Here is a 22,413-nt window from a genome sequence, read left to right on the forward strand (position 1 = left end):
GTGTATTTAATCTGTAGCTGAGGAGTGATTCAGAAATGCAGGGTTCTTCCATGTTAGGACTCTGTCAACTTCCAACTGGCTATGTTCATTAACAAGCCAGAAGGAGTGCATAAAGATCAGCTGCAAACAATTTTTACACTTTAGGTCTGATAGTGGTAAACATCACTTTTGCTCACATTTCACTATTTAGAACTATGCCACAAGGTCACAACTAACCAGAAAAAGTCTGAGATATGCTATCTAGCTCTGTACCCAAAAGAGAGAAAAATCCATATTACCTATCAATTTAGGTCTTTTAAACATCTTTCCATAAATTTTTATGTTTCTCAATAAAGCTCTTACACACTTTTGTTAGAGTTAGCTCTAGATACATATTTCCATGCTTTTTGTAAATGGCATGTTTATGCCTATGTATCAACTATGTTTCTGGCATTTAAAAATACACTAAGTTGTTGCATTATTAATCTTACACCCACAACTATACTAAACTCTCTACCTGATTCTTTTTTTTAACTTTTATTTTAGGTCCATGGGTACATGTGCAGGTTTGTTATATAAGTAAATTGTATGTCACAGGGTTTGGTGTACAGATTATCTCATCATCCAGGTAATAAGCATAGTCCTGATAGGTAGTTTTTTAATCCTCTCTCTCCTGTTATCCTCCACCCTCAAGTAGGTCCTGGTGTCTATTATTCACTTCTTTGTGTCCATATGTACTCAATGTTTAGCTCCTACTTCTAAGAGAGAACATGCAGTATTTGGTTTTCTGTTCCTGTGTTAGTTCTCTTAGAATAATGGCCTCCAGTTCCAACCATGTTGCTGCAAAGTACATGATTTCATTATTTTCTATGGTTGTGTAGTATTCCATGTTATATATGTACAACATTTTCTTTACTGTTGATGTGGATTTAGGTTGATTCCATGTTTTTACTACTGTGAATAGTGCTGTAATGAACATATGTGTGCATGGGTCTTTACGGTAGAATGATTTATATGCCTTTTGGTATATATCCAATAATGAGACTGTTGGGTTGCATGATGATTTTAAGCTCTTTGAGAAATCACCACACGGCTTTCCACAATAGCTGAACTAATTTACAATCCCCTCAGCAGCGTAAGTGTTCCCTTTTCTCTGAAACCTTGCCAGTATCTGCTATTTTTTGATTTTGCAATGTTAGCCATTACGACTGGTTTGAGATAGTATCCCACTGTGGTTTTTATTTGCACTTCTCCCATGATTAGTGATGTTGAGCATTTTTTCATATGCTTGTTTGCCACATGTATGTCTTCTTTTGAGAAGCATCTGTTCATGTCCCTTGCCAACTTTTAAATGGGATTTTTTTTCTTGTCAATTTGTTTAAGTTTCTTATAGATTCTGGATGTTAGACTTTTGTCAGATGCCTAGTTTGCAAAAATTTTCTCCCATCCTGTAGGCTATCTATTTACCATGTTATTATTTATTTATTTATTTATTTATTTATTTATTTATTTATTTTGAGACAGGGTCTCACTCAGTCACCCAGGCTGGAGTGCAGTGGCATGATCGTGGCTCACTGCAGCCTCAACCTCCTGGGCTCAAGCAATCCTCCCACCTCAGCCTCCCGAGTAAGCGAAGCTACGGGAGTGCACAACCACACCCAGCTGATTTTTATATTTTTTGTAGAGATGGGGTTTCACCATGTTGCCCAGGCTGGTCTTGAACTCCTGAGGTGTCAACTCCCTCCTGAGGTGTCCCAAAGTGCTGGGATTACAGGCACTGTGCCTGGCCTCTTGTTACATTTTGGATTTCCATAGATTTAATTGTATCACCTGGAAGGTTTTATTGTTCACTTTTCAATCCATCTTTTAATTTTATTCATAGTTTGCTGCATTGGGACCTCCTGTAAAATACCAAATAGAAGTGCTTATACCACGGACTCTCAAAAGTCAGTGGTATACTTCTAATGTTTCATAATTATGTACAATGTTTGCCCTAAATTTTGTAAGGTTTCATTAGGTTAATAAAATTATTTTTCTTCACAGTTTGCTAAGATATTTTATCATAACTGAATGTAGAAATATGTTAAAATTTTCTCAGCATCTATTAAGGTAGTTATATAATGTTTTTCTCATTTAATCTGGTAAAGTGGTGATTTAGTAAAATTTTTAAGAGTTCACTTTTTTAGAGCAATCAGTGAAATGGAAAGGAACAACACAGATTTCCTGTATAATTCCTGCTCCCATATATTATAGCTTTCCCCATTATCAGCATCCCTCACCAGAGTGAAACACTTGATACAACTGATGGATTTATATTGATACATCATGAACACCCAAAGTCTACCTGTCACATAAAGATTCACTCTTGGTGTTGCATATTTTATGGATTTGGACAAATGTATAATGGCAGGTATCCACTGTTACTGTACCATGCAGAGTATTTTCACTCTCCTAAAAATCCTGTGTCCTGCCTATTCATTTATTCTCCCCTGCCCCAAACCCCACCAACCACGAATCTTTTTGCTGTCTCCAATATTTTTGCCTTTTACAAAATGTCATTTAGTTGGAATAATGAAGTATGTAACCTTTTTAGATTGGCTTCTTCCACTTAATAATATATATTTTGTTTTTCCATGTCTTTTCATGGCTTGATAAGTCATTTCCTTTTAGCACTGAAAAATGCTCCATTGTCTGGATTTAGCACTGTTTACCCATTCACCTTCTGAAGGATACTGTGGCTGCTTCCAAGTTTTGGCAGTTATGATTAAAGCTGCTATATAAACTTCTGTGTATAGTTTTTTGTGTAAACAGAAGTTTTCAACTACTTTCCATGAATATCAAAAAACATGATTGTTGGATCATATGGTAAAGGTATGAGTAGTTACGCAAGAAACCTCCAAACTGCCTGTTAAAGTGGCTGTATACCATTTGCATTCCTATCAGCGTTTGGTGTTGCCAGTGTTCTAGAATTTAACCACTCTAATAGGTGTGTAGTGGTATCTCATTGCTTTGATTTGCAATCCCCTAACGACTTATGATTTTGAACACCTTTCATATGCTTATTTGAGATGTGTATATCTTCTGTGGTGAGGTGTCTCTTCAGGTCTTTTGCTGAGTATTTAATCGAGTTGTTTGTTTTCTTATGGTTTAAAGCATTTTATATATTTTTATAACAATCCTTTATCAAGTATGTTTTTTGCAAATATTTTCTCCCAGTCAGTAGCTTGTCTTCTAATTCTCTTAACAGTCTTTCACAGAGCAGAAGTTTTTGTTCAGTTTGTTTGTTTCTTTGTTTTGAGACAGGGTCTCACTCTTTCACCTAGGCTGGAGTGCAGTGGCATGATCTCTGCTCAATGCAGCCACAACCTCCTGGTCTCAGGCAATCCTCCTAGCTTTGCCTCCCAAGTAGCTGGGACTACAGGTGTGAGCCACCACGCCCAGCTAATTGTTTGTGTTTTTTGTAGAGATGGGGTTTCACCATGTTGCTCAGGCTGCTCTCAAACTCCTGAGCTCAAGTGATCCATCCACCTTGGCTTCTCAAAGTGCTAGGATTACAGGTATGTGCCACTGGGCGCAGCCAAGAAGCTTTTAATTTTAATGAAGTCCAGTTTGTCAATTATTTCTCTCATGGATCATGCCTTTGGTGTTGTATCTAAAAAGCCATTGCCATATTCAAAGTCTTCCTCCTATGTTATCTTCTAGGAGTTTTGTTGTTTTGCATTATATATTTAGGTCTTTGATCCATTTTGAGTTAATTTTCATGAAGGGTACATGGTCTGTATCTAGATTTACTTTTTAGCATCTGGATGTCTCATTGTTCCAACAGTATTTGCTGAAAAGACTATCTTTGCTCTATGTATTGCTTTGCTTATTTGTCAAACATCAATTGACTATGTTTACATGGATCTACTTTTGGGTTCTATATTTTGTTCCATGGATCTATTTGTCTTTCCTTTTGTCAATTCCACACTGTCTTCAGTATGGTAGCTTTATAGTATGTCTTGACATTGGGAAGTGTCAGTCCTCCAACTCTGTTTTCCTTCAATGTTACATTGGCTATTCTGGGTCTCTTGCCTCCACCTATAAACTTTAGAATGAGTTTCTTACTGTACACAAAATAACGTGATGAGATTTTGATTGAAATTGAATTGAATTTATAGATCAAATTGGGAAGAACTGACATCTTAAGGATATTGTCAAAGGGAACTACATGTGGCCTGAGAAGGACTCCATATTTCTATATTTGAGTCCTTGTGGACAAACTGCAACCTAACCTAGTAGGTAGACAAGATTGAAAACCTAACTTAGGAGCATGCCCCTGTAACCATAGCTGAGTCTTAGCCAATCCCAGAAGCCATACTTCAACTACTCATACACTGCTGAATGTTCAAACTGTGTTCAAATAAGGAAAATACCAACCTGTAACCAATCCAGCTGTTTCTGTACCTTCCAATTTCTGTATGTCACTTCCCTTTTTTGTCTGTACATTTGTTCTGACCATGAGGCAACCCTGGGAGTCTCCCTGAATCTGCTGTGATTCTGGGGCCGCCCAATTCATGAATCACCCATTGATCAATTAAATTCCTTTACATTTAATTTGGCTGAAGATTTTATTTTAGCAATACTGAGTCTTTCAATTCATGAACATGGAATACTCTCCATTTATTTTAGGTTTTTTTCATATCTTTCATCAAAATTTTGTAGTTTTCCTCATAGATCGTACATATATTTTGTTACATTTAAACCTATTTCATTTTGTGCGTACTAATGTAAATGGTCTAGTGTTTTTAACTGCAAATTCTACTTGTTCATTGCTAGTATATAGGAAAGTGATTGATTTTTGCATGTTAGCCTTGTATCCTGCAACCTTGCTGTAAGTGCTTTTTAGTTCCATGAGATTTGTTGTTGTTGTTGTTGATTCTTTAAGATTTTCTACATAGATAATCATATCATCTGTGAGCAAAGACTTTTATTTCTTTCTTCCAAATCCATATACCCTGTATTTCCTTGTCTTGCTGCATTAACTAGGACTTCCAATGTGATACTGAAAAAGAGTGGTAAGAGAAGACATCCTTGCCTTGTTCCTCATCTTAGTGGAAAAGTTTCTGGTTTCTCACCATTAGGTATGATGTGAGCTGTAGGCTTTTTGTAGGTATTCTTTATCATGTTGAGAAAGTTCTCCTCTGTTCCTAGTTTACTAGAGTTTTTATCATGGATGAGTATTCGACTTTGTCAAATGGCTTTTCTGCATTTATTGATATGATAATATAATGCTTTTCTTTTCAGTCTGCTGGTGTAATGGATTACATTCATTGACTTTCAAATATTGAACCAGTCTTGAATACCTGGAATAAATTTTACTTGGTTGTGGTATATAATCCTTTGTATACATTGTTGGATTCTATTTGTCAATATTTTGCTGGGAGCTTCTGCATCTATGTTCATGGGAGATATTGGTGAGTAGTTTTGTTGTTGTTGTTTTTTCCTGGAATGTCTATGTCTGCTTCTGGTATTAGGGTAATAATGGCCTCATAAAATCAGTTATGGAGTATTCCCTCTGCTTTATCTTCTAAAAGACATGGTAGAGAATCAGTATAATTTCTTAGATGAATGTTTGCTGGAATTCACCAGTAAACCCATCTAAGCCTGGTTCTTTTTGTTCTAGAAGGTTATTAATTATTGATTCAACTTCTTTAATAGATAAAGGCCTATTCAGATTGCCTGTTCCTCTTGTGTGACTTTTGACAGATTGTGTCTTTCAAGGAATTAGTCCATTTCATCTAGGTCATCAAATTTCTAGACAGAGTTGTTCATAGCATCCTTTTATTATCATTTTAATTTCCATGGAATATGTAGAATCCATATCTATGAAATCTGTGGAATCCATGTGTCCTCTTTCATTTCTGATATTACTAATTTATATCTTTACTCTTTCATGCTTTTTTTCTTAATCTGGATAGAGACTTACTGATTTTATTGATCTTTTCAAATAACTTTTGGTTTCATTCATTCTTATATGCTAAGTAACATGCTAAGTTCAGCAGTAAACACCCTAGCATAGTTTGCCATTATAGGGCTATCAGTATAAAGAGGCAGATAGATGATAGTCAGGCAATAATATCAACATTTAATATGTCTTGTATTGTATTTTCTTACACTCAATATAAGTAAGATTAAGTTGCTCTGTTAACACATCCTGTGCAAAATCATGTGGGCAGGCTCTGAATTTTAGCTGAGATGCATTACTCACATGAGTTAACAATACATTCATCTAGGACATTTATTGATGAGCAGCAGCTGAGATTTATTGGATTATTACTTGTTAGAGTAAAACCAAGTTTTCTCCTGAAGAATCGCAAAAAAAGGCTAGCTACTATATAAATGCTGCATAGGTTGAGAATAAAGTGGGCTTTCTTTTAAATCCTTTAAGTATTGTCCTAATCTTAACATTGTTGTGGATTCATTCACTACAACCAGAAGAAAGGTTCTTAACCTTCATCAGCTCTTCTTGGCCTGAAAAGTGGAGTAAGATATAGGAAATTCTCTGATGGGCAGGTAAGATATAATGATGGTCCTTCAGTTATTTCATCTCCACTCAGTGTGATTTCTGATTAAAAACAGCTTGAACCCAGGTGAGATTCATTTTGGAAAAAATCAGGCTGACAATCTCAATCATGACTAAGGAATAAGAGTAGAATGAGGTCTTAACCCCTCACCACAAACTCATCATCTATAATTATTAAGAAAGGACACAGCGCTACAGACTCCAAAGACACACTTTCCGAACCCAGACTTTTCTCCTCTTATTTAGGCCTTTTTTTCTGGGCTTTCCCTGGTTTTCCTCTGCTGAAAAAACACACAGACAAGCAAACTTTCCCTTACTTGCCTCCCTTAGGTATCTGACCCCTCATAGATATTGCCAAGAATTGATGAAGGAGGATGAAAATGCCACTTGTCAGAATTTGTAGAATGAGACCAAAGTCATTCTTATAAGACACTGTATTTAAAACTGGACTGCCCACAGTGTCCATCACCCAGATGGAAGTCCTGTTGTACTGCCACAGGGCACACCCCACCGTAGGCCACCCTTTCCAGACTCCATCCCACTGCAGTCTGCTCAGGAGCCTCAGCAAAAACAGCTCTGGCTAGGCTGCCAGCCCAATCAATTCCCATTTTTGCTACTTCATGAAACTTGCTTAATGTCCCAGTATATAATCAAATTTTGTTAATGTGTATTCTCCACCTATTGGGAACAATATTCTACAAGCCCATTAGATGAAGTGTATTATTTGTGTTTTATACATCTTTAAAGCTTTAGTGATTTTGGATCTAAATGTTCTACCAATTTCTGAGGAACATATATTAAAATTTCTGCAATTGCTCATGTGTCCTTATCTGCCAAATTCCTTTTATTTTTATTTTTGAAGCATTTTATTAGGTAAATAGAATACTAGGATTTTTATATCACTTTGGTGAAATCGGCCTTTCATGATCATGTGGTAACCCCATTTATCTTTAGGAATTCCACCCTTTTAATTCCAACCTTTGTGCATCCTCATATTTTAAGCATATCTCTTGTAAACATCACATAGGTGATTTTTTTTATTTTTTTAATTTTTTAAATTTTTTTTTTTAGACAGAGTCTTGCTCTGTCTCCCAGGCTGGAGTGCAGTGGGGAGATCTTGGCCCACTGCAAGCTCATTCTCCTGCCTCAGGTTCAAGTCATTCTCCTGCCTCAGCCTCCCGAGGAGCTGGGACTACAGGCGCCCGCCGCCACACCTGGCTATTTTTTTGTATTTCTAGTAGAGATGGGGTTTCAGTGTGTTAGCCAGGATGGTCTCGATCTCCTGACCTCGTGATCCGCCCGCCTCAACCTCCCAAATTGCTGGGATTACAGGCGTGAGCCATCGTGCCTGTCCAATTTTTAGTTTTTAAATGTATTTGACAATAGTTTTTTACCTGGAGAGTTAAGTCCATTTACATATACTGGATTTCTTTTCTATTTCCTTAATTTATGCTTTCTCTTTGATTATTTTTGGATTTTCTGTTTCTCTTTTGCAGCCCACTTTTAAAGTAACATTTTCTCAAAAAAAGAATTTTATCCTTCTATTTTAATTCCAATTATACCCACTCTCAGTTTGCATGCTACTGTTGTTCAGTTATTTCACATTTTTAAAATTTTAATACTATCTATTGGAATAATTATTACTTTATGCCATAACTTTTTAACAAGGTAACATGTTTACCATTTCTTTATGGTCACCACTCCTTGTAGCATATCAGATCCTTCATCAGGGATCATTTTTCTTCTCTCTTAAGCATATCCTTTGTATGTAGAAATAAACACCCTTTATCTTTGTCTGAAAATGTCTTTATCTCATCCTTTCTGAAAGACAGTTTCCCTGGACATGTAACTCAAGTCTTTCATTTACTTTTTTTCAGAACTTTAAATTCTGCATTCTAGCTTCTATTGTTGCTGTTGAGATGCCAACGGAAAGCTTAATTTTTATTCCTTTACATATAAACTATCTTTTCTCCTTGGGATAGCTCTTAAGACTTTATGTTTGTTTTTATTTTGTACTTTCACTACTACAATAGCAAACATCTGTGATATCCTTTTGCTATTCTGAAGCGTCTCATCCCACAGTGAATAAGAGCAGACCCTGTTTAGCCAACAGAACACACTGGAAGTGCTAGTGTGTGACTTCCAAGAGCAGGTCTTCCAAAAGCTTTGTAGCTTTTTCATTGTCTCTTGGATGACCCACCCTGAGGGAAGCCAGCTGCCATGAGTTATTCAATTGGTCCCAGGAAGAGGCCCACCTGGAGAAGAATTAAGGCACCCAACTAACAGCCAGCATCAGCTTGCAGCACACGAAGGAGTCACCTTGCATTCGGTTCCTCTAATCTAATGGGTCTCTGAGCCTCCAGGTGACTGCAGCCCCCGACACCATCTGACTGTAACTTCCTGAGAGACCTCAAGCAAAATCACTTCCAAATTCCTGACCCACAGAAACCTGAGATCATAAATGATTATTGTTGTTTTAAGCTATTATATTTTGGAGTGGTTTGTTAGGTAAAATAGGAACTTGTTTATCCCAGTTTAGAATTGTTAGGGTCCCTTTACTTGATGAACGGTGTCATTTTTAATTTCTGGAAATTTTTTAGTTACTATTTCTTAAATACTGCTTTTCCCTCATTCTCTACATGATTTTTGTCTAGGACTCCACTCTATTCTCCAACTCTTTTCATTTCTCCCACTCTTTATGATAGTTTTAAAAATTGATTTATAAGCAATAAAATCTATAGATTTTTAGTGTACAGTTCATTGAATTTTAATGCATATTATACTGATGTAGCTGCAACCACTGTACTGTCAAGATATAGGCATTCCCATTATTTCAAAAAAATCCCTCAAGCTCCTTTCCAGTCAAATGTTTTTCCCAGAGATAACCATTGTATTTTTGTCTGCCACCTGTTCTAGAACTTTGATGCATGGAATCATGCAGAAGGTACTCTTCTGTGTGTGGCTTCCTTTGATTGTCAGTTTAAAAACTGCATTCATGTTCCTTTTTATTGGTGAGCACCATTCTATTGCTGAGTACACTACTACATGTTTATACATTCAGTTGATGATGGGTATTTTGGCTTTTTCCAATTTGGGGGCTATTAGGAATAAAGTTGTTATAAAGTTTGTGGCCAAGATATTTGAAGACATTTCAATTTACCTAGATAAATACCAAAAAAGTGGAATTTCATGTCACAGAATAGGTATACGTTTGACTCTATGAAAAACTGCCTAGCTACTCTTTGAAATGGTTTACAATTTTCTTTTCCTAATAGAAATGTAGGGGAACAGCCTCACCAACACTTGGTATTATAAATCTTTTTAAGTAGGTATGAAATGGCAACTCTATGGTTTTAATTTGCATTTCCTTGATGACTACTGACATGACTTACTGACCATTTCTATATTTTCTTTTGTGAACTGTTTTTTTAAATATATATACTTTAAGTTCTGGGATACATGTGCAGAACATGCAGGTTTGTTACATACGTATACACATGCCATGGTGGTTTGCTGCACCCATCAACCCATCATCTACATGAGGTATTTCTCCTAATGCTATTCTGTCCCTAGACCCCCCAACCCCCAACAGGCCCTGGTGTGTGATGTTCCCCTCCCTGTGTCCATGTGTTCTCCATCATTCAACTTGCACTTATGAGGGAGAACATGCAGTGTCTGGTTTTTTATTCCTGTGTTAATTTTCTGAGAATGGTTTCCAGTTCATCCATGTCCCTGCAAAATACATGAACTCATCCATTTTTATGCATAGTATTCCATGGTGTATATGTGTCACATTTCCTTTATCTAGTCTATCATTGATGGGCATTCGAGTTGGTTCCAAGTCTTGCTATTGTGAATAGTGCTGAAATAAACATACATGTGAATGTATCTTTATAGTAGAACGATTTATAAACATTTGGGTATATACCGAGTAATGGAATTGCTGGGTCAAATGGTATTTCTGGTTCTAGATCCTTGAGGAATCAGCATACTGTCTTCCACAATGGTTGAACTAATTTACACTCCCATCAACAGTGTAAAAGCATTTCTATTTCTCCACATCTTCTCCAACATCTGTTGTTTCCAGACTTCTTAATGATTGCCCTTCTAACTGGCGTGAGACGATATCTCATTGTGGTTTTGATTTGCATTTCTCTAATGACCAGTGATGATGAGCATTTTTTCATGTCTGTTGGCTGCATAAATGTCTTCTTTTGAGAAGTGTCTGTTCATATTCTTTGCCCACTTTTTGATGGGGTTGTTTTTTTTCTTGTAAATTTGTTTAAGTACTTTGTAGATTCTGGATATTAGTCCTTTGTCAGATGGATAGATTGCAAAAATTTTCTCCCATTCTGTACGTTGCCTGTTCACTCTGATGATAGTTTCTTTTGTTGTGCAGAAGCTCTTTAGTTTAATTAGATCCTATTTGTCAATTTTGGCTTTTGTTGCCATTGCTTTTGGTGTTTTAGACATGAAGTCTTTGTCCATGCCTATGTCCCGAATGGTATTGCCCCAGTTTTCTTCCAGGATTTTTATGGTCCTAGGTCTTATGTTTAAGTCTTTGATCCACCTTCAGTTGATTTTTGTATAAGGTGTAAGGAAGGGGTCCAGTTTCAGTTTTCTGCATATGACTAGGCAGTTTTCCCAACACCACTTATTAAATAGGAAATCTTTTCCCCATTGCTTGTTTGTGTCACATTTGTCAAAGATCAGATGGTGGTATAGGGTTATTTCTGAGGCCTCTGTTCTGTTCCATTGGTCTACATATCTGTTTTGGGACCAGTACCATGCTGTTTTGGTTACTGTAGTCTTGTAGTATAGTTTGAAGTCAGGTATTATGATACCTCCAGCTTTGTTCTTTTTGCTTAGAATTGTCTTGGCTATACAGGCTCTTTTTTGGTTCCATATGAAATTTAAAGTAGTTTTTTTTTTCTAATTCTGTGAAGAAAGTCAGTGGTAGCTTGATGGGGATAGCATTGAATCTATAAATGATTCTTCTTATCCATGAGCATGGAATATTTTTCTATTTGTGTTCTCTCTTATTTCCTTGAGCAGTGGTTCGTAGTTCTCCCTGAAAAGGTCCTTCACATCCTTTGTAAGTTGTATTCCTAGGTATTTTATTCTCTTTGCAGCAGTTGTGAAAAGGAGTTCACTCATGATTCGGCTCTCTGTGTGTTACTGGTGTATAAGAATGCTTGTAATTTTGACACATAGATTTTGTATCCTGAGACTTTGCTGAAGTTGCTTATCAGCTTTAGGAGATTTAGGGCTGAGATGATGGGGTTTTCTAAATATACAATCATGTCATCTGCAAACAAAGACAATTTGACTTCCTCTCTTCCTATTTGAATACGCTTTATTTCTTTTTCTTCCCTGATTGCCCTGGCCAGAATTTCCAATACTATGTTGAATAGGAGTAGTGAGTGAGGGCATCCTTGTCTTCTGCCGGTTTTCAAAGGGAATGCTTCCTGGTTTTGTCCATTCAGTAGGATATAGGCTGTGGGTCAGTTATAAATAGCTGTTATTATTTTGAGATATGTTCCATCAATGCCTAGTTTACTGAGAGTTTTAGCATACAGGGGTGTTGAATTTTATCGAAGGCCTTTTCTGCATCTATTGAGATAATCATGTGGTTTTTGTCATTGGTTCTCTTTATCTAATGAATTACATTTTTTGTTTTGCACATGTTGAACCAGCCTTGCATCCCAGTGATGAAGCTGACTTGATCATGGTGGATAAGGTTTTTTATGTGCTGCTGGATTTGGTTTGCCAGCACCTTATTGAAGATTTTCACAACGATGTTCACCAGGGATATTAGCCTGAAATTTTCCTTTTTTGTTGTGTCTCTGCCAGATTTTGGTATCAGGATGATGCTGGCCTCATAAAATGAATTAGGGAGGAGTTCCTCTTTTTCTATTGTTTGGAATAGTTTCAGAAGGAGTGGTACCAGCTCGTATTTGTACCTCTGTTATAATTCGGCTGTGAATCCATCTGGTCTTGGGCTTTTTTTGGTTGGTAGGCTATTAATTACTGCCTCAATTTCTGAACTTGTTATTCATCTATTCAGGGATTCGACTTCTTCCTGGTTTAGTCTTGGGAGGGTGTATGTGTTCAAGAATTTATCCACTGCTAGATTTTCTAGTTTATTTGCATAGAGGTGTTTATAGTATTCTCTGATGGTAGTTTGTATTTCTGTGGGATCAGTGGTGATATCCCCTTTATCATTTTTTATTGTGTCTATTGGATTCTTCTCTCTTTTCTTCTTTATTAGTCTGGCTAGTGGTCTATTTTGTAAATCATTTCAAGAAACCAGCTCCTAGATTCATTGATTTTTTGAAGGGTTTTTCATGCCTCTACCTTCTTCAGTTCTGCTCTAATCTTAATTATTTCTTGTTTTCTGTTAGCTTTTGAATTTGTTTGCTCTTGCTTCTCTAGTTCTTTTAATTGTGATGTTAGGGTGTCGATTTTAGATCTTTTCCACTTTCTCCTGTGGGCATTTAGTGCTATAAATTCCCCTCTAAACACTGCTATAGCTGAGTCCCAGCAATTCTGGTATGTTGTGTCTTTGTTCTCATTGGTTTCAAATAGCTTATTTATTGCTGCCTTAATTTTGTTATTTACCTGGTAGTCATTCAGGAGCAGGTTGTTCAGTTTCCATGTAGTTGTGCAGTTTTGAGTGAGTTTCTTAATCCTGAGTTCTAATTTGATTGCACTGTGCTCTGAGAGACTGTGAGGATTTCCCTTCTTTTGCATTTACTGAGGAGTGTTTTATTTCCAATTATGTGGTCAATTTTGGAATAAGTGTGATGTGGTGCTGAGAAGAATGTATATTCTGTTGATTTGCAGTGGAGAGTTCTGTAGATATCTATTAGGTCCGCTTGGTCCAGAGCTGACATCAATTCCTGAATATCCTTGTTAATTTTCTGTCTCGTTGATCTGTCTAATGTTGACAGAGGAGTGTTAAAGTCTCCCACTATTATTGTGTAGGAGTCTATGTCTCTTTGTAGGTCTCTAAGAACTTGCTTTATGAATCTGGGCTCTCCTGTACTGGGTGCATATATATTTAGGATAGTTAGCTCTTCTGGTTGCATTGATACCTTTACCATTATGTAATAGCCTTCTTTGTCTTTTTTGACTTTTGTTGGTTTAAAGTCTGTTTTATCAGAGACTAAGATTGCAACCTCTGCATTCTTTTGCTTTCCATTTGCTTGGTAAATATTCCTCCACCCCTATATTTTGAGCCTACGTGTGTCTCTGCATGTGAGATGGGTCTCCTGAAAACAGCACACCAATGCATCTTGACTCTCTCCTAATTGCCAGTCTGTGTCTTTTAACTGGTCATTTAGCATGTTTACATTTAAGGTTAAATGTAATGTGTGAATTTGATCCTGTCATTATGATGATAGCTGCTTATTTTGCTCAATAGTTGATGTGGTTTCTTCATAGTGTCGATGTTCTCTACAATTTGGAATGCTTTTGCAGTGGCATTTTTATTTTAATGCTTTTCCATTAAATATGGAAAGTTTTTCCTTTCCATATTTAATGCTTCCTTCAGGAGCTCTTGTAAGGCAGGCCTGGTAGTGACAAAATCTTTCAGCATTTGCTTCTCTGTAAAGGATTTTATTTCTCCTTAGCTTCTGAAGCTTAATTTGGCTGGATATGAAATTCTGGGTTGAAAATTCTTTTCGTTAAGAATGATGAATTTTGGCCCCCACTCTCTTCTGACTTGTAGGGTTTCTGTAGAGAGATACACTGTTAGTCTGATGGGCTTCCCTTTGTTGGTAACCTGACCCTTCTCTCTGGCTGCCCTTAACATTTTTTCCTTCATTTCAACCTTGGTGAATCTGCTGATTATGTGTCTTGCGGTTGCTCTCCTCAAGGAGTATCTTTGTGGTGTTCTGTGTTTTTCTTGAATTTGGTTGTTGTAGGTTGGAGAAGTTCTCCTAGATAATACCCTGAAGAGTTTTTTCCAACTTGGTTCCATTCTCTCCACCACTTTCAGGTATAGTGACACTTTCAGCTATACACTTTCAGGTACAGACACTTTCAGGTTTGGTCTTTTCACATAGTCCCATATTTTTTGGAGTCTTTGTTCATTCTTTTTTCTTTAATCTTGTCTTCATGCTTTATTTCATTAAGTTGATCTTCAATCTGTGATATCCTTTCTTCTGCTTGATCGATTCAGCTATTGATATTTGTGTATGCTTCACAAAGTTCTTGTGCTGTTTTTCAGCTCCATAAGGTCATATATGCTCTTCTCTAAGCTGGTTATTCCAGTTAGAAATTCCTCTAATCTTTTTTCAATGTTCTTATAGTCTTTGCATTGGGTTAAAACATGCTCCTTTAGTTCAGAGGAGTGTGTTATTATCCACCTTCTAAAGCCTACTTCTGTCAATTCGTCAAAATCTTCCCCCACCAATTTGTTCCCTTGGTGGTGAGGAGTTGTGATCTTTTGGAGGAGTAGAGGCATTCTGGTTTTTGGAATTTTCAGCCTTTTTGTGCTGTTTTTTCCTCATGTTCATGGATGTATCTACCTTTGGTATTAGATGTTTGTGACCTTTGGATGGGGTTTTTGTGTGGAAGTCCTTTTTGTTGATGTTGATGCTATTCCTTTCTGTTTGTTTTGTTAGTTTTCCTTCTAACAGGCCCCTCTATTTCAGGTCTGCCAGAATTTGCTGGAGGTTCACTCCAGACCCTGTTTGCCTTTGTATCACCAGGTGAGGCTACAGAACAGCAAAGATTGCTGCCTGTTCTTTCCTCTGGAAGCTTCATCCCATAGGAGCACCTGCCAGATACCAGCTGGAGCTCTCCTGTATGAGGTATCTGCTGGGAGGTGTCTCTCAGTCAGGAGGAGAAAGGGTCAGGGACCCACTTGAGGAGGCAGTCTGTCCCTTAACAGAGCTCGAGCTCTGTGCTGGGAGATCCACTCCTCTCTTCAGAGCCGGCAGGCAGGAATGTTTAAGTCCGCTGAAGCTGCACCCGCAGCTACCCCTTACCCCAGGTGCTCTGTTCCAGGGAGACGGGAGTTTTATCTATGAACCCCTCACTGGGACTGCTGCCTTTCTTTCACAGATGCCCTGCCCAGAAAGGGGAAATCTAGAGAGGCAGTCTGGTTATAGTGGTTTTGCTGAGCTGCTGCAGGCTCCACCAAGTTTGAACTTCCCAGAGGCTTTGTTTACACTGTGAGGGTAAAACTGCCTACTCAAGCCTCAGTAATGGTGGATGTCCCTTCCCTCACCAAGCTCGAGCATCTCAGGTTGACTTCAGACTGCTGTGCTGGCAGGGAGAATTTCAAACCAGTGAATCTTAGGTTGCTTGTCTCTGTGGGGGTGGGATCCACTGAGCTAGACCACTTGGCTCCCTTTCCAGGGGAGTGCATGGTTCTGTCTCACTTGCATTCCAAATGCCACTGGTGTATGAGAAAAAAAACTCCCACAGCTAGCTCAGTGTCTGCCCAAATGGCCACCCAGTTTTGTGCTTGAAACTCAGGGCCCTGATGATGTGGGGACCCAAGGGAATCTCCTGGTCTGTGGATTGCGAAGGCCATGGGAAAAGCTTAGTATCTGGGGCCGCAATTCACCATTCCTCACAGCACAGTCCCTCATGGCTTCCCCTGGATAGGGGAGGGACTTCCCCAACCCCTTGTGGTTCCCAGGTGAGGTGACGCTCCATCCTGCTTCAGCTCACCCACTGTCTAACCAGTACCAGTGAGATGAGCTAGGTATCTCAGTTGAAAATGCAGAAATCACCTGCCTTCTGCATTGCGCTGCAGACCACAGCTGTTCCTATTTGGCCACCTCGCCAGCCACTGTGAAGTGGTTAAGATGTTGACCATTTTAAAAAATTGATTTGTCTTTTTATTAGTGATTTGTAGGAGTTCTTTACATATTCTACATACAAGACTTTTGTCATGTAAATATATATTGCAAATATTTGTATTCTAAGAAGTATTAGCCTACTCAAATTGTGAAAATATTACCCTATGTTTATGTCTAAGTGATTTACAGGTCTAAGATTCATCTAGAATTAATTTTTGTATACGGTTTGTGGTGGGATTTAGGTTAATTTTTTTCCACATATGGATATCCAGTTGTTTCAGCAATGCTTTTTGAAACAATTCTTTTGCTGACTGTACATGTTTATTTCTGGACTTTATTCTATTAGATTGAGTTATTTGTCTTTTCCTATACCCATATCATACTGCCTTGATTACTCTAGCTTCATAGTCTTGATATTTATAGTATCCATTCTTTAATTTTGTTCTTTTTCAAAGTTTCTTCTAATCATTTTGCATTTCTATGTAAATTTTAGAATAAATGTCTCCATTTCTTTAAAAATGGCCGCTCAAATTTTTAATGCAGTAATATTGAATCTTAGATCAATTTGAGGAGAATAGCTTATCAAATATTGAATTATCTGATCCATGAACATAGTATATCTTGCCATTTAGTTTTTTTCAGTGATATTTTGTTGGTTTTAATGTAGAGGTCTCATACTTTTTACATATTAAATTTACTCAAAATTATTTTATAATTTTTAGTGTTATGAAGGTTATTTTATTTCACTTATAAATTTTTATTGCTGGTATATAAAAGCGGAATTTATATTTGTATATTACTTTGTACCTATAATCATACTTAACTTACCTCTTGTTTCTAGTACCTTTTGGGTAGAGTCTTCACACTTTTCTAAATAAAAATTCAGATTGAAAATAAAAACAGGTAACTTCTTCCTTTATAATCTTTGGGGGTTTCATTTATCCTTCTTAGTTTACTTAATTTGCTAAGACCTCTATTACAATGTTAAACACAAGTGATACGAGGAGATATTCTTGTCCTGTTCACAACCTGATAAAAAATGCTCACTAATTTACCATGAGGTACAATTTTAACTAAAGGTTTATTCCCCATTCCTTATACGCTGAAGAATGTCCTGAAGTGAACAGCTGTATAACAGCTGTTTTAATGTGGATCTCACCCAGCATGGTTTCCTTTTTACAAAGCTTGAATATCTACTCTTTGTTTATTTTCAATGCCTTCAGTTATGATTAATCTTATCAAGAGGGTAGTCCAATGCAAGCTACTCCACCATTAATGAAACCTTTCATTGCATATATAATTTCAATCATTACACTCTTAATTTCTTGTTAGATGCTTTGTTAGTTTCCTTCCATACCTGTTAGATCTTTTTCAAGTTTCTGATCCTTGCTCATTTTTTATCCCTCTCTTAGTTTTAAAACATATTAGATGTATTTACTGTATAGTCTATATCTGATTACTCCAATAAATGAGGCATTTATGTGTCTGCTTCTGCTCTTTTTGTTTCTGAAAACTAATGCCTATAGTAGCTTTTTTCCTCATACATTTGTTTTTTTTAATGTTGGCTTATGTTCCCTAGAACTTTAGATCCAGTAGTTCTTTGTGTACTGAGTTAAGAGTATATTCTTCCAGAAAGAATATACATTGATTCTTGGGAACTTGGGCATGCCACCAACATAGATCCATTTCATTTAAATTCTTGCTTAGATTTTTCCATCCTTGAAGACTGGGCACCCAACCTCCACTAAGACCAACCTGTGGCCAAGAACTCTTAGGGATAGGTTTCTATTCCTCTACTAAGAGCCAATAATGAGAAAAGCATGTTTCTTTGCATGTAAGCTGTCATGACAAATTTGATATTTATTTCTTGTTTCCTATTTCTCCAAGAGTTTAATCTATGTGATTCCTGGTTTCATGCAATGTTCTCTGATTCACCTACCCACACTACATAGGTCCAAAGCTTGGTCTCCTGTTCCCAGAGGGCACGGCTACTAAAATCAAACCTCTAGACCACCTAGGATTGCTAGGTGCACGTAAGATGGCAGCTTCAATGTGTGATTTCCACCAGATATTACTGCTCAAGTTTGGTTTCAAACCCCAGAGGAATTCTCACGTTGTCTTATAAACTCAGCCATATATTTAATGCTGCTTTTTATGTTTCATCCAGTAGACATTTTGTAGTGAGAGGATTTCAAGATATATAGTTTAATGCATAGCTAGAAATTGAAATATTTAATATTCACTTTTTAATCACTAAAGGCTATAGTTCTTACTCTTTGTTTAGCTGATTGGTAAGTGAATTAGCAGAATGCATAACAGCAGTTATTTATTGAGCTCTATGCCTATACATGTGAAATATGTTTTTTAAAAAACAGCTTTTTAAGAAAAATCAGTAATGAGAAAAAAGAGATGGAGCTACTGAATTGTCTGCATTCCTCATGTTAGCTTTACTTTTACAATACTCCAAAGAGTTTCTGTAAAGAGATGTAGGAGGCATAACCAATGAAGGAATTGTGAAGAACAGAAGTGATTGGGGTCTTGTGTTAGTACCTCACCAGTTCTCAAAGCTATCTTTCATGGATAAAATAAAGCTTGAATGATTAAAAGTGTTTCTTGGAAGTTAGCCAGATTTCACATGAAAGGGCTTTTATTTTACTCTTTACCACCGAGAAAAATATCTTAGCATTTACACATAATAAATTTAATTCATAAGGCTGAATTCTACAACTATAACATGTGGGTGATGAAACCTATCTAACCTATCTTATAGATTGTTAAATAGGTTAATTGTAAAATGTTTAGCATAGTAGCTTTAAATATAGTAACTGCCCATTAAATTGTAGCTATCTTTATTTCCTTTTATGAAAGTTCTGAAGTGAGAAACTTTTAATCTTTGTAAATGTTAAGTTCAGAGATGGTCTAACGTCCTTGAAGTAAAAATGGACTCAGGTAAAAGCCTGGGTTCCCCATTCTAATGGGGTTCCTTCCCAAGGTCCAAAGTGCCTTGCTTTCTCCTCAGTTATGACTGTCCAATCTATTACAGTTTCTTACTGAAAGCAGTTTATGTGACTGGTAGTAATTTTTTCTTTAGTGTGACATGCAAACGAGTTCATATTAGGGATCAGAAGATTACAAAGATGGAAAGCCAGGAAAGTCTCTGCCCTCAAGAAGCCTGTACTCCAGGGTTGTGATGTTAAACCCTGGGGCCCCATTATAATCATCTCGAAAGATTTCAAGAAAACTACTAATGTGTCTATGTTTATCTTCTCTTTATATATATACAGTGGATATCTTGGGGTGGAAATCATATTATCTTCTTTTCTTACTCCTTATATCACTCCCTATGTATAGCAAGGATCCATTTTAAAAATAGTTAAAATTATTAAAAATTAACAACAGTGACAAAATCCAATTTTAAAGGCATTCTATTATGTGAACCTTCTGTAGGAGTCGTGAATATGGTTAAACATTAAATCCTTAGGTCAAAAATAATGTACTCATAACACTGCTCCCTGTATTGTCAGGAAATGTCAAAGGCCATACCCCCAAAGAGACAATAACAGCTGCACCAAAATTAAAAAGAAAATTGCAACTATAACACAACTTTTGCCAGGGGAAATATCTCATATGAGACTGTAAGTGAGAAAAGTTGTCTTACCAATTTAAGGTAACCCTCAGCATCTAGAATTAAGTTTTCTGGTTTTAAGTCTCTGTAGATAATACCTAGTCGATGCAGGTAATCAAATGCTTCTGTCACACAAGCAACGCAGAATTTGGAGGTGGGTTCATCAAAGCTGCCTCTGCAACAAAATAATTTTCCCTCTTAATACTCTGGATGCACATCTTTGGTGCTATTCTAGGTGTCAAATCAATTACTGGATTGGCAGGTTTATGCAATATAAATATTTTGCAGGGTATCAACAATAAAATGTATTTTATACTACCCATGAATTAAGCTGTTTATAGATCATAAGGCAATTCAGGGAGATATGTGATACAAACAAGAACTACTTCACTAAAATTAAAATATCAACAACAACATATATGATTTTTGGTAATCATATATGAACACGTAAAAGAGAAAAATCCAAAAACTAAGACTTTCTTTAAACTCCCAACACGAGCTCTGAAGAAACTGCAACTATAATGGAGAGCTTGAACCAGACTTTTGCAACTTATTGCTTGACTTAAAAATGACTCAAGTGATTATTTTCATTTCCTGTTTGCATAGCACGTCAGAGTAACCCCGGTAGAAATGGGACCATAAGTCTTTTCTGTTTGGGGCCCCTTGATCTTTTATTAGAGTCCCCTCTGTCAGCACTGTGTGTAGTTTTACAGACTGAATTATTTTTAATGCAGTGGTGACTTGCCACATGATCTCACAGAGGAACATGGCTTTGGAGTGACAGAAACTGGGTTTGACTCCTGTTTCTTTCACTCACTATATCCTTGAGAAAATTGTTTAACTGTTCTGAGGCTCAGAATCCTTATCAGTAAAAAAGGTTTGATACTTACTTAAAAGCATTTTCAGGATTAAGCACAGTGCCTAACAGGTAGCAGTAACTCCCTTTCCTAAAATGATTTAGATTTTCTCAACAAATTTGCCTACTGAAGCAAAGATAGAAGAGGCGAATGCATTTGCAGATATCATGAAAGAACCCTTCCAGGTTCTCCCCATTCAAATCTGTCCAAAAAAAGTTCCTGACACAACACGTTCATCTTCTACTCAGATGCTCAATGTTCTTTCCTTGCCTAAGTCAGTGATTCTCAACCATAAATGCACATTAAAATTGTCTGAGAAGCATTTAAAAAATCATTTATTGGACCCCATCCCAGATTAAATGAATCATAACCTCTGGCATTAGGGCACAGCATTTTTACTTTGTAAAAGCTTTCCAGTGAATGCAATGTGTGACCAACTTTGAAAAACACTGGCACAGGTCTGACTGTAAATATATGACCTTGCATCAGCCTCCACAATCTAATGCCAACCTACGTTCTCATGTCTACTGTTGCCCTTATCTTCTACCCAAATTCTTCTGTTCACCATCTACAAAGAGACACAATACTACCCCAACTTCCCTGCTTTGTCTTAAAGCAGTTTCCCTGCCTCTCTGCCTTTCCAAATTTGGGTCATGTTTAGAGTTTAATTCAAATCCTTCCTCTATCATCACATTCTCTCTCTCTCCCCTCCTCGGAGCTCACCATCTACAACACTATTTGGCATTTAACTACAAATTTCCAACTTCTTTGTCACCACTTAGTTTTCTCACTAAAAAATGAAATGTTTTAGAACTGTATACATATCTCCCAAGGAAACTCTAAACTTGTCGGAGGTAAAGTTTCTACCTTTTACTCTTTTGGTTACAAAAATCCACACTGTCTAGAGCGTCTCCTCCTGACCCCCACCATGCACTATGGAGCCTTTTACATAGGTGGTGCTTAGTAAATATCTGTGACTTTAATGGTGTGAAAATCACCCCTTTGTGTTAAACTGAATTTTTGTAGGCATCTTGCTCTGCCCTCAGTGAGGGCTTACCCACTACCCACTCCATACCCCACCTTTTGTTTATCACACTGCTTCTGCTAGGAGATTTGGAATCAGAAACATCTGGGTTTTTACCCTGACTCTGCTTTATACTAGTCATGTAACCTGGGATAGTTCACCTCCTCTCTAGTCTGGGATTCTTTAATTCCTAAAATAGAGATGACAACAACTACCTTCTGTGGTGTTACAGCACTATTGTAGCATTAGCTAAGAAAATATCACTATTACTACTCTATTTTATCAAGAGATATTTTCTTATAATAATTTCCTAATGATTTCCTCTATGCCTTTTTTAATGATTATAAATATAGCATCCCTTAGACCAGATGTGAGTACACAAAGTTTTTCATTACCTGTCCCTTAATATACTCCATAGCTCCCCACCTAAGCAGGCCTCCAGAAGCATGTATACATATTTATTGTCCTTGAAAGTACGATATAATCTGTGAAGACAGATAAAAACATGGTTATTATTAGAAATCTAGTTTAAAAACCTGTTTAAA

The 22,413-nt window shown here is 37.0% G+C and overlaps 1 protein-coding gene across 6 annotated transcripts in view; it reads right to left on the minus strand.

Moving 5' to 3' along the window:
• Positions 1-22,413, minus strand: part of PRKG2 (protein kinase cGMP-dependent 2) — a 124,056-nt gene that overhangs the window by 25,801 nt on the left and 75,842 nt on the right. For all 6 annotated transcript variants that reach the window (XM_017958736.3, XM_017958735.3, XM_021938463.2 and 3 more), the window contains 2 exons: positions 22,264-22,353; positions 20,021-20,162 (listed from right to left, as the gene is read on the minus strand). In XM_017958736.3, coding sequence (XP_017814225.1) covers positions 20,021-20,162; positions 22,264-22,353 — 232 coding nt within the window. The remainder of the gene's footprint in view (positions 1-20,020; positions 20,163-22,263; positions 22,354-22,413) is intronic.

Source organism: Papio anubis, chromosome 3 (assembly GCF_008728515.1).
Source record: "Papio anubis isolate 15944 chromosome 3, Panubis1.0, whole genome shotgun sequence".
NCBI classification, from domain to species: Eukaryota; Metazoa; Chordata; class Mammalia; order Primates; family Cercopithecidae; genus Papio; species Papio anubis.